The 17,910-nt window shown below is 40.0% G+C and overlaps 1 protein-coding gene across 3 annotated transcripts in view; it reads right to left on the reverse strand.

The window, feature by feature from the left end:
- Window positions 1-1,796: 1,796 nt before the first annotated feature.
- Window positions 1,797-17,910, reverse strand: part of PHF20 (PHD finger protein 20) — an 89,607-nt gene continuing 73,493 nt past the window's right edge. For all 3 annotated transcript variants that reach the window (XM_060231030.1, XM_060231029.1, XM_060231028.1), the window contains exons 13-18: window positions 12,928-13,103; window positions 12,345-12,444; window positions 9,618-9,813; window positions 9,097-9,496; window positions 5,630-5,813; window positions 1,797-3,674 (exon numbers count right to left, since the gene is read on the reverse strand). In XM_060231030.1, the coding sequence (XP_060087013.1) occupies window positions 3,532-3,674; window positions 5,630-5,813; window positions 9,097-9,496; window positions 9,618-9,813; window positions 12,345-12,444; window positions 12,928-13,103 (1,199 nt within the window). In that variant the 3' untranslated portion in view covers window positions 1,797-3,531. The remainder of the gene's footprint in view (window positions 3,675-5,629; window positions 5,814-9,096; window positions 9,497-9,617; window positions 9,814-12,344; window positions 12,445-12,927; window positions 13,104-17,910) is intronic.

Here is a 17,910-nt window from a genome sequence, read left to right on the forward strand (position 1 = left end):
CTCCGGCGGTGTATTTTTGGTTCTGAGAGGGTTGCAGGAGTGAATGGGCTTCTCCACTTAGGGGAGGGAGTATTATGAACAAAATGCAGTAAGCAAGAGAGGCTGTACAGAGGAAAGCAAATCTGGCTCTTCTGCTGCAAAAAGAGCTATATTGCCAAAACACCTGCAGATATCTAATCTTCATGAACAAGAATAATGCACAAATATACATAATATAGTTGTTTGCCATACAATTAGGTATTTTAAAAAGGGCTCTTCATAAAGACCAAACTGGAAGGCTACCTTAAGAGCAAGAATAGTAAGGTAATGGATCACTTGACAAATCTAAATCTAATCTGTATCACCTTGCATACACCACTGCTTCTTTTCCACTGTACTTGCAGCAAATCCAGGTCTTGAATTCAGCAGGAGCTCACAGGATCACAGCTCCTGAACCTTTCTGATGGCCTCCCCTCCTCCTCCTCACTTACCTACCTTGTCCATTGAATAGAAGGTACAGCTGCATAACAATCCCTGGATGAGCTCCACTACCTATTTTTCTACAAAACGACCCCTGAGCAAATCTAAGACAAATTTGCACACAGCATTTACCCTCTGGGGGCTGCCTAAGGGACAAGGTCCAAGTGTGGCTTGCCCCACTACATATCCTGTGCCTGTAAATTCAAGTGTTCACAATAGTGGCTTGTGGATTGGTTTAGCGCTTGCTATTTTCCAGCTGCTTCTAAAGAAAGTAAATATTATTGGAGTCACTCTGTTACAGAGGTCTGTAAATGAGGGACTTATATCCTCCACTCTTTTGAAGGGAAGCAACGGCAGCTTACATGGAGGAGGGAGGTCCAAACTGCCTTAGAAGAGGGAATAGGTTGAGACGTAAACTAAGTGGTCTGGGGCAAATAACTGCTTCAGGGTTTAAATGGGGATTTTCTGCTCCAGTTCACTATAGCACACCTGCTGTATCTGATCCTGGCTGTCTCCCTCTCTCCTTCTGACTTCTGGCTATGAAAAGGACTCAAAGCCCCACTGTCCCTGCACTGACAATCACTGTCAATTATATTACGAAACAATTATATCTGAGAGACCAAGTCTGAAACAGCTTAAGATCATACAAAACTAAAATACTACAGTTATACACTTGTACGAACAATCTGAATGTTAAAAGTCAAACCAGTAAGTTGTACTCAACCCTGTTTATTAAAATAACAGACAAAGAAACTTTCAATTTCCTCAAGCAGTGTCCTGAAAGCAAAGGGTAGATTTATCGGAAACAATTGCTGGAGTGAATGGGCTTCTCCACTTAGGGGAGGGAGTATTATGAACAAAATGCAGTAAGCAAGAGAGGCTGTACAGAGGAAAGCAAATCTGGCTCTTCTGCTGCAAAAAGAAGATACAGCAATTTCACCATACTCCCCTTTCTCACTGCAGACCATTTATACTATAGTGTATTTTGCTGATGTGTGCTTGCCCTTCAGAGGCTTCTTGGGACACGAGACAGAAGAGTCAGTCACAAGGTGTTGCAGTAACCATGGTAATAGGGAAAAGCCACTTGGTCACACAGAGTCTTGTCTCTAGGGTCTGTGGGCAGATATGGCTAAGGCTGCTTACCTATTTATGCTTCTGAAACTATTTAAATAGCCCTGGCTCAGCAACTTTAACCTGGTCAAACATTCAAAGACAATCATAAACTTTAGTCACCCACCTGTTTGCAACTGCCCACTGAAAAGCTGGAGTTTCCTGTATAACCAACATTATAGTGCAAGCATTCACAACTTCAGTAGTTTGTTTCTTAGAGTCAGATGTCATTTAACAATCACATAATGTTTATTCCAATTATTACAGCAAAGTAATTTTATCTGCTGTACAGATGTTATTCATATGAATAAGTGCCAATAAAGTGGAGACAAATTATTCCCTGAAATTAGTCTTGGCACAAAAGCCTTTTTGTGGTTATCCTTTCTGAAAGAGATCAGCTGGTCAAAATGTTAACTATAGTCAATGTTACTCCTATGACAACACTGGCTAACTGAAGTATACATAATCAATTTTTGCAGCATATAAGCATTACAGATTTATATCCATAGTTAACAATTTACACTTAAACGGGCCTTCAACTCACAAATGTGCTTTAATTTTAAACTTTGGTGTCAAAAACACAACTGTGATATCAAGGTAATAAAAATACAACTTATTCAGAACTCCATCAATGCAAGAATAGCCCATTCCTGTCTACTTCAAAGTAACCTTTTGTCCCAGATGGTGTCTAGCAAAAAGAAAAATCAATTATGGAAATATGATTTTCAGGCAAAAGATTTTTTAAAACATATCCAATACATACAATACACCAATGTTTCCAAAAGGTACTGTATAATGTAGCTTCAGCAGCATTTTCACTTTGATCTCACAAATACAAATAAGAAAACTGAAAATAAAAGTACAAAAAAAAGAAGGATTTTTGAAAACATACTGTTTAACGTAGTACCCCACTGCTTGTGGGGACAGTACCTCATGCATAGATCTTGAGGCTTCATTTACACATATATAAAATAAACTGATTCCCAAAACCACACATTTACAAGTGTCTACAAGGAGAAAGTTTATAATATTCGAAGACTACATTTGAAACTATAACCGGAATGGAAATTATTAACAATTGGGTAGAAAACTACACCGTGTCTATCACAGACCATGGCTAAATCTGAATTTGCAGTACACTGTTTCTCTCACAGACCATTCTGTACCCTATCATGAGGGTGGGACTCATTAGTACTATAACATGGGAGGCACAGATTGGCCAGACTCAGAAATTCAAGAATGCACAGAAGTACAACATAAATGGGTTTCCTGGTACCATAAAAGGCATGCTACTATGACATGATAAATATGGAAAACAATCATTTACTAGGAAAAGAAGTGCAACCAAATTGTGACCTTCTACTACATCTATCTAAAATAGTAGACATGTTTCAGGTCATTATTTGCAAACCCCTTGTAACAGTTTACAATAAAATTAGACATTCATATTTGCTAGGCTTGAAAATAATATCTTCTGTTGATTAAATACTGTGGTTATGCATAAACCAGTAGAATAAAATATGACTCAATCTGGTGTACTAGTCACTTAAATAAACAATGCAGAATGTAATTTACAACCTCGGTCAACTAATTGGGGTTGGGGTTTTTTTTTTTTGGCTCTTAGAACTTTGTTCTCCAGTGGCACAATTTTGTCAGTGTATATATGCAATAAACTTCAATCTTGAAGTTCTAAATAACTTGATGTAAGGAGTGAAAGTCTATTGCCAGCCTGCTCCTTGCCTATGAGGACAAGAATAAATCCCTTTCCACAACATTAAAAAATGCCTAGCAAAAGCCAAATGAACAAAAAGGGCGACCTCATTACTGTTCTTGAAGAGTAACACTTGTCTTGAAACAATTCCCTGAAGTCAGTCCTGCATCACATGCAACGAGCATGCTATTTCCACTTAAACAGTGTTCATCACGTGATATGCTCCAGTCACCATGTAGAACTCTCCAGTATCATGTTGAACAGCAAAGCGCTATTTGTTGCACTTTGCCCAAGTCTGTGAGGAGTTGTTTTATACAATGTTTGAGTTGTGGGAGTCTAGCTAGTGGTTCCGGTGGTTCTAGCTCTCCAGTATAATCCAACCAGCTCTCCAAAACTGCAAAAGAAAGAAGGTTAATGTTCACAAATATTCATTTATGAAGGTGCCACCCTGCAAAACTGAAAGATCTGTAACTATCTGTTCACATGCATTCTCTGTGGAAGTTCCCACCTTGTGCAGTGGCCTGCCTGAGGAGGTCAGAAAGGCCACACACTTCTGTCATTTCACAGAACATGCAAAACAAAATCTTCAGGAGGTTATTTCTATAAAGGAATTAAAACAGTAGTATAATGGAATAGCTCATGGGGTTTCTTGTATAAGCGAACAGGATTGTAGTCTATTCCTGTGATTACTGTAGGTGTTACCTTGCTTTTACTGCATTGTTTCTGTCATTGTCGTCTTAGGGTTTTTTTTTGCTTTTCATTGTTGCTTGACTCCTACTGTATTGCTTACTGGAGATCCTTGCTGCCTTATCAAACTTTATTTTAAATCTCCAGAATCTCAGAGAGAAAGGTGGGTAATAATGAAGTAAGTAAAGAAATAAAATAAATATATCTTACCACCACTGTCTGGTGGCAATCCTAAGAACATTTATAAGGAAACATGTTCCACTGAACTCAGTGGAACTTACTTCCTGAGTAAATATATTCCTGAGTAGATATGTTCAGGATTGAACCATAATTTCAGTAGATTGTTCCTCCTTTTTCAGATACTTAATTTAAAAAGAAAGAATGATAACGTGTCCTTAGGGAACATTCTTACTATCTATAACCAAGCAGCATCATATAAACATCAACATTTTAATGATATTCACGTGTATACAAACACACACACTCTCTTTTCAGTAATTAGATGTTTTGTATTTCCCCTATCCAATTCCCTTTAGTAGAAATGTGCAATTTCTGAAATGACACATTTTCTGAATAAATATTTGTAATGCCAAAATATGTAAATACCTTTTAATTAAAACTTCAAAGTTATTACTATTAAGATGAAGATAAAAGCTCCCAAATGAATCTTTAGAATGAAGCAAGGGTCTGGAAATTGAGACTTTAGGAATATGCAACAATGCTATCAAATTGAAGATAGGAAATGTGTTTATCATGGGATAACTGACATTTGAAAATTCTACCGCCAGAACACACTTTTTTAAAAAACAAAATATTGATAGGTTACAGCTTTGAAGTCAGTTTTTACTTTTGGATTTTACCGAATACATCTTGGGTACATCTTGGAAGACAGAACTAAATCCTGAGATTTAACTGGCATGTGCCAACAAACAGAACACAACTTTGCAGTTTTGGAAGGAGTGAGGAAATAACTGTCTTGGCTAGATGTTCTAGCAATTTGTTGAAAGTTTCCAAGAAGAATATGGTGTGTCTTTAAAGCTCTGTCTGTCCTTTGTGGGCTCTCTTTCATTCAAGCAGAAGAATGCATCAGGCACATGAGAAAAGAAGAACCATACAACATATTTCTGAATTTCAATGTGCTCTAACAGCATTTGTCACTTAGACCAGGGGTGGCCAATGGTAACGCTCCAGATGTTTTTTGCCTACAACTCCCATCAGCCCCAGCCAGCATGGCCAATGGCTGGGGCTGATGGGAGTTGTAGGCAAAAAAAAATCTGGAGAGCTACCATTGGCCACCCCTGACCTAGACTATTGTAGCCAGTTCCTTGTCTCCAAATAAGTATTCACTTTTAAAGCAGCTCATCTGTTATTTGCTCTCTTTGTGCCTGGGTCTCCTGTTATAAAGTTTCCAAGGGTTCATATACAGTTTCTCCTGTATACATCAAGCAAATTCCACCTCAAGCTGTTTAGGGCTCAATTCTTCAGCAAAAGCTTCCCTGACCTATCCCAGCTTCACTTTATCTGCATCCTCCATTGCAATTACTATTCATTCATAACAAGAATAGTGAAGAGTTGTTTTTTTCTATATACTCACAGGGTCTTGGGTTATGTGACCTTAAATCAGTGTGCTTGATTAGACAAAAGAGAAAACAAGACATTTACCATCCAATTCCTTTTCAATTAAATCCATCCTATGTGTAACTTCATCTTGAAGAGACTCAACATGGGCTAAAAGGTTAAGCTGCCACTGCAGCTGGGAATTCACAACTCCTTCCTTGTCCTTTTCCAGCAGCTTCACTTCAATAGTATCTTCTGATGTGACTTTCTTGGACATATTTTCTCTTACCTGTCAAAATATGGAAGTTATTTTTTTGTAGGCACTGAATCAGCCAATATAATTTTAAAGTTACAGTTACAGGAGTTGATAGTATTTGGCTGTGCAATTGATTATTTGTAATTTCCAGGATTTCAATAGCCAGTTTTTGTTTTCGTTTTTTTCTTGTGTAAAGACTAGCAATTATCCCAACTAGTCTGAACATACAGAAATTTTATTATGAATAAAGCCTCCAAAATGTCTTAGTGTGTTTTAAGTCTATAAATTCTTCTTCAGGCAGAATTAAAAGTGTTTATTGCAAACATGCATGGAATATTAGAAAACATTACAACAGTTAGCTCTTAGAGAAGGAAATGAACCAACACTTGGTTTCCATGCAACAATCTCAGAAGTCCTAAGAGATAACTAAAGTCTTTGGAATACGGCTGACTTGGAGGAGAAAACAACTTACATGGTCTGAGGCACCTGATATGATCTTATGACAAAGCAAGTTTAAGTCTGGTTAGAGCCTCAGTGAGATGCTCCCTAGGAACATTATGCATGTCACCTTGTATCCCATGGAAGTAAAGTGGGTTATTGTTGTTGACTCATTTAAAAGCCTTTGGGTTATACTGGATCCAACCTTATTACAGAGAAGCAAGTTACTGCAACTGCAAAAAAAGCTTTCTACCAAATCAGCCCAATCTGTAAATGGCCCCTTACCTTGAGACAGTTGATTTGGCCATCTGGATATGTGCCACAGTAACATTGAGACCCGACTACTGTAATGCACTGTATATTGTCCCTCCTCGAAATCAACTTGAAACTCCAGCTGATCCAAAATGCCAAAGCTTGGCTATTATAGAGAGCTAGATGGAATGTGCATATTGCTCCTATTCTGCAGACACTCCATTGGCTGCCCATTTGTCACTGGGCTCAATTTAAGGCATTGGCTATCACATGGCCTTGGTCTTCTTACCTACAGGACCACCTCTCTCCCTTTGTTCTATCATGACAGCTTTGGTCATATCAGCAGGGGCTTCTGTGGGTGCCAACCTGCAAATGGATTATATCAATAATTCCTGATACATGTACTTTCTCCATTGTGGCTCCCACCTTATAGAATGGCCTACCCATGGAGGTCGGGAAAGCTCCTACTCTCCTGGCTTTCCACAAACTATGCAAAATGGAATTATGCATGAGGATGTTTATGTACAAGTAATAAGGTTGCACTGTACAAAATGATTTAAAACTTGGATAAATAATCAGGGACTGCGGTCTATATTGCTGTGTATAGCTTGCTGTAAGTAGGATCCTATTATGCAATTTTTGCTCCAGTTAATGTTTCATTTTAATACTTATGCTACATTTCAGTTCTTTCTGGTTGGTTCCACAATCTTACAATCCTAATGCATTGCTTACTGGATGTTCCATGTAATTGTTTGTACTGACTCAGTATGTGTAATCTGCCTTAAGTACCCGTGAGAAAGGCAAACTACAAATAATATAAACAAAATAAATGTAAGTGTAATAGTCAATATATGACATATTAATTCTTCACAGTTCTCCAGCTGAATCATTTAGCACAGCAGAAGACAGTGGACACAGTCCTCAAGGATGACCTCCAGAGACACCTGGACTGGAGTGGGTTGACACTGCTGTTGCTCTTAGACCTAACAGCAGCATTCGACATGGTCGATTACAGTCTTATGACCCACCGCCTCACCAACATAGGAGTGCGGGGGACTGCCTTACAATAGTTTTCTTCCTTTCTCCATGGTCAGGGACAGAGAGTGGTGCTTGGCGAGAAGGTCTCTCTGCAATACCTACTGGAATGTGGAGGGCCACAGGTGTTAATCCTCTTGCCAATGTTTAACATCTATATGTGCCCCGTTGCCAAGTTGAACTGGGGGTTTAGGCTGGATTGTCATAAATATGTTGATGACACCCAGCTCTATCTGTTGTTGGATGGCTGCCCAGACTCTGCCCCAGAGTGCTTGGACAGGTCTTTGGAGGAGGTGACTGTGTGGCTACCGCAGTCAATTAAAACTAAATCCAACAAAGATGGAGGTCCTGTACCTGAGCCCCGGGGGGGGGGGGGGGGGGGGAGGGTAGATTTGGAAATCAGACTCCCTGCCTTTCATGGGGCACCACTGGTGCCAGTCCTGAATAGGAGAAGTCTATGGGTAATTCTGGATGCCTAGGTCACTATAGTTGCCAGGTTGGCCTTTTATCATCTCTGGCAGATCAGGCAACTGGTTCCCTATCTCTCTCTCTACGCCCTGGCTACAGTGACCCATACAATGGTCACTTCCAGGCTTGATTACTGTAACTTGCTTTATGCAGGCTTACCCCTGAAACTCATCTGGAAACTCCCGCTAGTGCAAAATGCAGCAGGATGCCTGCTGACTGTGACGGCTGTGTGGGCACACATTCAGCTGATGCTATGTCAGTTGCACTGGCTACTAATTGAGCACTGGATCCATTTCAAAGTGCTGGTATTAACCTTTAAAACTCTATGTGTCCAGGGACTGTTATATCTAAAGGACTGCCTCTCCCCATATGTTCCCAGAGAGCTTTGCAGTGGGTGGACCATCATTTACTGGTTGTTCCCGGCTTAGCCTCAACCCAGGCCAGGGCCTTTTCTGCCCTGGTGGAACATGCTCCCATCTAAGATCAGGGCCCTGCGGGACCTTTTACAATTTTGCAGGGCCTGTAAAATGGAGCTGTTCCACCAGGCCTTTGGTTGAGGCAGCAGGCGCCCAATTTGGCATCGCTTGCTGAAGTTTTCAACTGCCTGCTGCCCACATTAATAAGATCTCTACTGCTTACGGTTTTGGCCTAGTTGCTTCCAGCTATTTTGGACTGTTGACCCTTAGTAATGTGTTGTAGCACCTGTCTTTTTAAATTGTTTTAATTATTTCTTTGTCATAACTGTTTTTAATGATTTTGTAAATTATTTCAGCGACTTGCCCTGTGCCTGCTTGCGGGGAGGGTGGAATATAAATTGAAATAAATAATCAGCATCTGATTATAAACAGCTTTCAATTAAGGTATCTTTCAATATACATGTTTTTATATTTACAAATTACATCATTTGGCATTTGCAATATATCTGTCAATCAACAAGAAATACTTTTTTTTCTTTTCTCCTTCAATTAGCAGTTACCCAGAATCCCCAAATGCAGTTGAACTAATAGGACAGCTCAGTGTACAAGCATGGCTCTGAATAATAATTGGGATCTCTCACTTCATTTGCTTTAGGGGCAGATTCTTCTCTTCGGCTGAAATCCAGAAAGAACCCAATACTACATACCTTAGAATAGTTATGTTTTGATTCATTCTCCAGCTTGCATATTCCTTTATCCAGTTCCCATCCTAATCTCTCCACTATAGTATCATCTCCGTTCTCTCTTATCCTGTTCACACCATCATCTATGTCCGAATTTCTGGTTTCTACAACAAGTCTCTGTTCTATAGCAGGATAGTAGGCTCGAGGTTTTTGGTAACAGTGTTCACTAGTGATATAAGATTCCTCTACAGAAGGAATGGTAGAAGGTTTCTCAATTGTTCCATTTAAAGTTCTGTAACTTGTAGTCTCCTCGTTGCAGCAGTTTTCATCAATGTGAACAAGGCGCGTGCTAGGAGACTTCTCATCAGCTTCAAGATGCTTCCAAGGCTGACACCAGAGCTTTAAGTCAGGATGTTCTTTGCTTCTGATAAAAAGCACAAAAAAGTGAAAAGGTCATCTTTAAAAAGGCTGCTTGAGCAGTAGGTAAAAAAAGTTCAGATTCTACAATTTACAGTTATAATTCAGAATGTCAAAACAGTGCTTACTGCAAAATGCTCATCTTCAGTTGAAGCCCATGGAGTACTTCTATTACTTTTTGGACATCCCCAAGAAGCTGGTGTGTAGCTACTATTTTCTTAGCATTCTGATGGGAATAATTTTCTCCCAGAAATGCTAAGCCATGCATGTGACCACTGCATAACCACTCCTTCTCATACCAGTACTTCAAGCTGGACCGTTTACCTAAAGTAACAGTAACAATGAAGTAAATGACAAATAAATTAAATATCTGAACATCATTGTTAGGAAAAAATTTCATCTTCAACTAAGTCTTGAAATTATTTCAAGAATTGGAAATTCCTAAAAAAGAAAACTAAAAAATATGTAGTTTTAACTAGAGATCCCTGAAGGCAGATTAGTAGTAAAACCTTCCTGAGGAAGGATGGGATACAATTATACCTGATGAATAATTTAAAGCTACACAGTAGTATCCTAACACATAAATAAACAAAGGCATTCAACAATATTTCCATTTTTCCATTTTTTTAAGAAACAGTAAACTAAAGAAAAATGGATGGGAGGGAGACATCCAGATGCAAATCAATATGTTACATGCCCTGAGCCTGTCTTGGTGGGATGGGTGAGATATAAATCCCAGAAATAAATAAAAATAAAACAATGCAGTGAATTTTCTCTTGTAAAAAGCTGTGGAAGCTGATAATATCATTATGAGTGTAAATCTACCCATCAGTGAGCTGCACTGAATATAGTGGACTGTTTGTGAGGAAACATGCAGAGGGGACTAAGCTACACACAATTCTTTATTTGAAACCTAAAGGTAAAGGTAGTCCCCTGTGCAAGCACCAGTCTTTTCTGATGTTGCTTTCACAACGTTTTCACGGCAGAATTTTTATGGGGTGGTTTGCCATTGCCTTCCCCAGTCATCTACACTTCCCCCACAGCAAGCTGGGTACTCATTTTACCGACCTCGGAAGAATAGAAGGCTGAATCAACCTCGAGCCGGCTACCTGAACCCAACTTCTGCTGGGATCGAACTCAGGTCGCGAGCAGAGCTTAGGACTGCAGTATTGCAGCTTTACCACTCTGCACCACAGGGCTCTTATTTGAAACCTAGTAGATCATATTAACAGAAAGCATACAGTTCTTTGAATAAGCCAATACTCCAAAAATTCCTGTGCTGCCAATAAAGCAGCTGCTGTTGCCTCTATAGACTCACTCTCACCACACTAGCTAACCTCTCCCTGTCATAGATAACAAGAAAATCACACCTGGATTCTTTGTATGCTATAGCAGCAGCTGCTCTTCTCTCTCCCTACTAAAGGCAAAACTAATAACTCCGAGAGAGAATGATGAAGAAGATATGGTGCAGTGTTCTACTTGCTCTCACAAGAACTGTGAGAATCTGTGTTGGCTGTAGCAGCTCCTTCAAGAGAAGGCAAAAACTGCAGCACTCCTCTGTTGCCACCTGTACTGTCTGTCAGAACAACAGATTTATACCCCGCCCTTCTCCCTGAATCAGAGACTCAGAGTGGCTTACAATCTCCTATGTCTTCTCCCCCCACAACAGACACCCTGTGAGGTGGGTGGGGCTGAGAGGGCTCTCACAGCAGCTGCCCTTTCAAGGACAAGTCCTGCGATAGCTATGGCTAACCCAAGGCCATTCCAGCAGTTGCAAGTGGAGGAGTGGGGAATCAAACTGTTTCTCCCAGATAAGAGTCCGCACATTTAACCACTACACCAAACTAGCTCTCTAATTCAATTAAGGAACAAAGTTGTTTTAAAGTGGCAGGCATGTTAACAGTATACACATTATCAAAGATTTCAGGTTTTCACGGCTGGTAACATCATTAGGGTTTGTAGAATCTTTCGGGATCAAGTGCCGTGTTCTACTGGAGAAAGTTTTCCTTCCAGACGTTTCGTTCTCAGCTGCGGAGAACATCCTCAGTGGCGTTGCAGCCGGAGCAGGCGCTCAGACCTTCTTGGCTGCTGTGCATTGAGTGGGGCCAGGGCTGCTGGAGAGCTGCTATTTCTAGGCTGGAGGGGGTGTGATGAAAGGGCAATTGGTTTGTGGATGTGCCCATTGTTTGGTGGGGCTTCCTGGAAGGGTAGTGATAAGGAAACTGGCTGTTGAATGTGACCATTGTTCCGTGTTAATTGCTGGGAGGGTTGAAAGGGGTTTGAAGATAAGGAAGATGGTTGTTGACTGTGCTGATTGTTCTGTGGAATTTGCTGGTTGTTCTGAGACTTTCTGCAATTTATAGTCTGTAGGGTGTTTTGCAGAGCTGGGTACCAAGATTGGTGGATGAAAATGCCTTCTTCCTTTCTGTTAAAATTGTGCTGGTGTTTGTAAATCTCAAGCTGAGAACGAAACGTCTGGAAGGAAAACTTTCTCCAGTAGAACACAGCACTTGATCCCAAAAGATTCTACAAACCCTAAGTATACACATTATTTAAAGAAATAGGGTTGGATCCAACAATCCATGAATAGTTTACTCATGGAATGGGAGCTTTCCTGCCTCCTTGCTGCCAGTGTACCCTTTCCATTCCTGTAAATTGTACACAGATCCAGAGACCCCCACATCCAGTATCAGTACAGGGCACAATGTGGAGAGTGGCAGTGGGAGAAACTGGCCAAAATAAAACTTCTAACTAGCAGAAGTGACTATACCATGCAATCCAGCCCACATGTTGGATCTATATATATATTTACTACATGCTACTAGAAGATTCTGCAACTTTAGAAATTTTTGTACCTGGAGGATCCTGACAAATATAGCAAGTATATTTTTCAGGTACATTATCTTCTAATAATCCCATACAGACTCCATGCTGCCAACACAGACATTCTTCACACTATGGTCATTGAAAAACAGAAATAAAGCTAGAATTAGATCAGCCATATAGGCAGACAGACAAAAAACCCCTCTTTAAATATTTTACAAACATGCAGATTTACAATATTAATATTTCTTTAACATTTATTTTACAAATGGAAGAAATTAAATTAAAATCAATGGACTTCTTGTTGTAGTTGTCTTTTACTGGATGAAGCTGTCATACTGGAGAAAGACTCCATTTGAGGAACATTCACAGGATCCAACTCAGCATCTTAGCATCACTGCTCTGTACTGAGAATTCTCATCTAAAATACATGAGCTATACTATATGATTACCAATGCACATACAAGCAAATGGCTAATCTTAATATAGTTTGGATATCCAGGGGAGAGAGCTGCAATACAGTCAGTGTAACAAACTCCTACTACATGTATTTTAAACTACTACTTTTGTGTTTCCATTTATTTTGGTGCACCTCCATTATCTATCACTATATACCTGAATCATGAAGTCATTTTCTTCTTCCACTTCACAAATGCACCGGACAATTTCAAAGTCATTATCATCATCTTCAAGATCATCATCAGGATTAGTTGTTACATCAATGTCCTGACTGCAGTCATCATCACTCCAAAGCAAACTATCTGTGGATGACTCACTCAAAGTATCATCCTCTGCGGACAAGAAATAGAAACCATTAGGGTGATTACAGAAATATTGCCAGAGGAGCTGGCCATTCTAAATCAGCATAAATTGAGAAATACCCGTTGCCAATGTCATCCAACATTCCAATTAACGTTTGAAATAGTAGTTCTGTGCTAGACTTGGACAATGTGTTAAATCTTAACTATTACTAAATGAGTGTAAAGTATATAGTACAATCTAAACATTGATTTCAATGAAGGCTTGGGGGCTTTTTTTAGCCAAAAAGCAGAGATTTAAATAAATACCTCTCACTGAAATCAAATGAATTTAAAAGTGCATGATTCAAACTGAATTACGCCCATAAATAGCTGCAGTCCTACATAAAATATTTTCTTCTGTTACATCTGAATAGAAATCCACTTGCATTGTCTTAATGGTTACAATCTTTTACTTGTATAAAAGCCGGTTCCCAATGTCCTATTACAATACTGGGCCACCTGGAGAAAGCATGTTTCTGGCCTCCACAGGTCTACAGTAGAGAGCCAGTTTGGTGTAGTGGTTAAGTGTGCGGATTCTTATCTGGGAGAACCGGGTTTGATTCCCCACTCCTCCACTCGCACCTGCTGGAATGGCCTTGGATCAGCCATAGCTCTGGCAGAGGTTGTCCTTGAAAGGGCAGCTGCTGTGAGAGCCCTCTCCGCCCCACCCACCTCACAGGGTGTCTGTTGTGGGGGAGGAAGGTAAAGGAGATTGTGAGCCACTCTGAGACTCTTCGGAGTGGAGGGCAGGATATAAATCCAATATCTTCATCTTCTACTGTACTACAGGATTAAGTAAACAGATGGCAATCTGGGTCATGGTTAAAAAGAGGTAAACTGTCCTTTATTCTTCACTGCCCTGAGTATAGGTGGCACATGTGTGCAAGTGAGCAAAGCACACCTATATGCATTGTACTCTGGATTCAGCACTATATAATGGTTTTAAAAATTGTAATATGTTTTTAAACTGGAAAATGTAAATTATGGTTTTATATATTTTATTGGTTTAACTGTGTAGATATGATACTGTGAGCTGCCCTGAGTCCACTTGTGGAGAGGGCGGGATATAAGTCAAATGTAATAAAAAAAATAAAAAATACTCTAAGGTTCCTTACTACATACATATGGTGTGAAAGTACTGAATGTGAGAGGTATCATAAAATACACTCCCAGTGCTTCTCTTCCCTGCTGCCCAATTCATGTGTGAGTTGACCAAGATTCTAGGTCACTGAGTTCCAAATTCAGCACAGCTGAGATGGGCAATGGAGAAAAAGGAACAACTGGGGAAGGCACTATTCTACATGTGCTGGCTAACAGTGCAGGTGGGGTAGTGGCCTTCTTCAACTATATCTGAGACAACACTGCTTAGCAATGGAACACTATAGGCCACCAGTCTTCAGTCTTTCCCGACCAGGGTCCAATGGGTTGCAAGAGCGCAATGGAAGTCACATAACATCAGACTCATACCACAGGAAGGAGGGAGCAGAGTTATGATCTCACCAGTGTTAAACGACTATGGGCACCACAACAAAAGAGCTGGGGAGAGGCAACACAAGCCAAGCACCAGGATGTGTACTGCTGTGAGGAACAAGTCAAGGGTCTGGGCAAAATACTCTCAACCACTGAACAACCCTACTTTGTCATTCTGCTGCTCTCCTGCATTCTTGATCTCTACCTTGTAGGTCTTTCCAAAAGGCTGCAAAATGGCTACTTCAATAGGGGGCTTTTGACCCAGTAGGAGCTCTGTGATGCACCAAATACTTGAGGCCAAATCCATGGATTGACAATGACAGCTCTAGGCCACAGGCTTTCAGAGTATTCAATATGAAGGGAACCCCTTTCCATGTAAATTCACCTGTTCTAAAACCACCTAAACCTCTGTCTCGCAGAGAAATTAGAACACAGATTACATGCTCAATTTGTAAGAGAGTGTTGGCCAGATTGTTTTACTAGCAGAAACAAAAGAGTATGTCTTAGAACAAACAACACTCTACTAAACTGCATACTTCAGGGGAACATAGGTCTTGGTGAAAATTTTGTCTGTTAGAAAGTCATCTGGTGTTCCAGTTTTTTCAATAAAGAGGCTCCTAATGAGTTTCCAAAAACAGATAGGCTTCCTTGGAACACAGTCTGAAAACTACTGCTCTAGGCAATGCCTGTTGTACTGTCTTGGTTGCCCAGCAAGAAGTGAAGGAACAAATGGGAGAAGGGTGAAGCAGGACTGCAAGCTACCCGGGTTGGCAGGAAGGGGTAGGGAGTGTTTCTCAGAAAACAATTAGTTCATTGATGAACATGGAATTATATTTGTCAGAAATGAAATCTGGACTTCCTGCATATGCTGTAAAAGTTTCTATGTACTGCTAAGATGTACATTTAATGTATATCTTTCAATATGAATCAAGTACTTAGCAGAGTGATAGTGAGGGTGTCACAAGTTGTATTCCCTCTAAGCTGAGTTTTTGTCTTAGCACAGGAAGGATGGTCCATAAATTAGCAAACTAATTTATGAGGCAGCTCACAACTTTAATGCCAGCTCATGAAGTAGAATTTTTACTCACAAGACTCCACAGCTTAAAGAAAATATTGGTCATAAGCAATACTCCCTCTAAGCTGTGGAATCTTGTGAGCAAAAATTGTACTTTGTGAGCTACTGGCATTAAGGTTGTGAACTACTGCATCAATTAGGTTCCTCTGGGGCCATTTTTCCTGAGCTAAGACAAAAATGTGTGAGCAGGAGGATAAAAACTGTGAGATAGCTCACATTAACTCAGCTTAGAGGGAACACTGGTCACAAGTAACCTTATAATTTTTATAAATGTAGCAATTTGCTGATATTGTAAACAATCTTTCAGGATTAATATGCAGGTATCTGAAGTTATAAAGCCCCGTGGCGCAGAGTAGCAAAGCTGCAGTACTGCAGTCCAAACTCTCTCCTCACAACCGGAGTTCGATCCTGGTGGAAGATGGGTTAAGGTAGCCGGCTCAAGGTTGACTCACTCTTCCATCCTTCCAAGGTCGGAAAAAAGAGTACCCAGCTTGCTGGGGGGAAAGTGTAGATGACTGGGAAAGGCAATGGCAAACCCGTAAAAAGACAATGGCAAACCCCGTAAAAAGTCTGCCAGAAAACACTGTGATGCGATGTCACCCCAGAGTTGGAAACTACTTGTGCTTGCACCTTTACCTTTTTATCTGAAGTTATACTTTATAACTGTATGTTTCTTTTTATAATTGTATATTTCTTTTTAAGTAGTCTGACCAGTGTTTCTCTGCAGAGGATAAAGAGCTATTTAAAATGGCTGCCTCAATTTAATTTTCATACAGAACCTTTAGGAAAAACAAATTGATAGCAGCAATAAAACTGTACCAATATTGTTATCATTGGTTGGTCAGCAGGAACTTATTTGCATATTAGGCCGTACTCCCTGACACCAAGCCAGCCGGAACTACGTTCCTGCTAAAAAAAAAAAAGCCCTGGTCATGTCTCTCAACCAGGATAATATGCATGCCAATCTCTGCACATACAAACAAATGGGGGGGAGGGAAGCAAAAGAAGGGCAGCCTAGGGTGAGTGAATAAAAACCCACTCCTATCATGGAAGTATGCACTTATTTTGTCATTGTGGTTCAGTACTGTTTAAATTTAGTTTGTAAAAGGTGGCCATTAGTTGAACACATGAAGCTGCTTATCCTGAATGAGACCCTTGGCCCATCAAAGTCAGTACTGTCTACTGGCAGCAGCTCTCCAGTGTCTCAGGCAGAGGTCTTTTGTATCACCTACTGCCTGCTCTTCTCCCTTTTTTTTTTAATCCGGAGATACTAGGGATCGAACCTGGGACCTACTGCATGCAAAGCACATGCTCTAAGTCGTAATGCATTTCAGGAAGTGTTTACAGACTTAATTTTCTCTCCTCTAGTACTATTTTCTTAATTCCCTACATGCAAGAATTATTTTAAAGCCTTCAGTCTCTTTACATACAGTATAATGACTGAGACAAGGTATGACCACTATGAGTACAGATTTTAATTATTATTAATTTGTTTTAGAGTAGTTGTGGACATTACCTTCTAAGAAGTAGGTAAAGGTTGCTTTTAAGATTAAGAAAAATACAAGTCACCTTTAAGCAGAAACCAAATCTAGAAGATTTCAGCCTGAAGGTTGAGCATTCTGGAAAGATATAAATGTTTCAAATGCAAGAATTTAGAAAGGAAACTTACTGTGAACATAACAATAATTGGTAACTGGCAAGAACTGGCCTTAATTCATTTAAGAAATATCAAGGACTAAAAGCTAAAGGTAAATGAGTGGAACAGTGAAGTAAGCAAACACTGCAAACACTGCAAGTCACAGTGTGTACCACTGACTAGCACTTAACTACGCAAAAATTTACAATTTTTCAGGAATTATTTTGCTGTAAGTTGCCTTAACGATCTTAACATGATGTTTACCTTCAGATGTTCTTAAGTCACAAAACACAAAATGCAAAGAAAGATTACAATCTCTGATAGTACTGTATATACAATTACGGTAATAAAAACAATTAACTTAAAATACTGCGTCCTTTACAAGATGAAACATCTTGTTTCCAGAGTAATCCATATGAACATATGAAGCTGCCTTATACTGAATCAGACCCCCCTGGGTCCATCAAAGTCAGTATTGTCTTCTCAGACTGGCAGCGGCTCTCCAGGGTCTCAAGCTGAGGTTTTTCACACCTATTTGCCTGGACCCTTTTTTGGAGATGCCAGGGATTGAACCTGGGACCTTCTGCTTACCAAGCAGATGCTCTACCACTGAGCCA

This window comes from Heteronotia binoei, chromosome 2 (genome assembly GCF_032191835.1).
Source record: "Heteronotia binoei isolate CCM8104 ecotype False Entrance Well chromosome 2, APGP_CSIRO_Hbin_v1, whole genome shotgun sequence".
In the NCBI taxonomy this organism is placed as follows: Eukaryota; Metazoa; Chordata; class Lepidosauria; order Squamata; family Gekkonidae; genus Heteronotia; species Heteronotia binoei.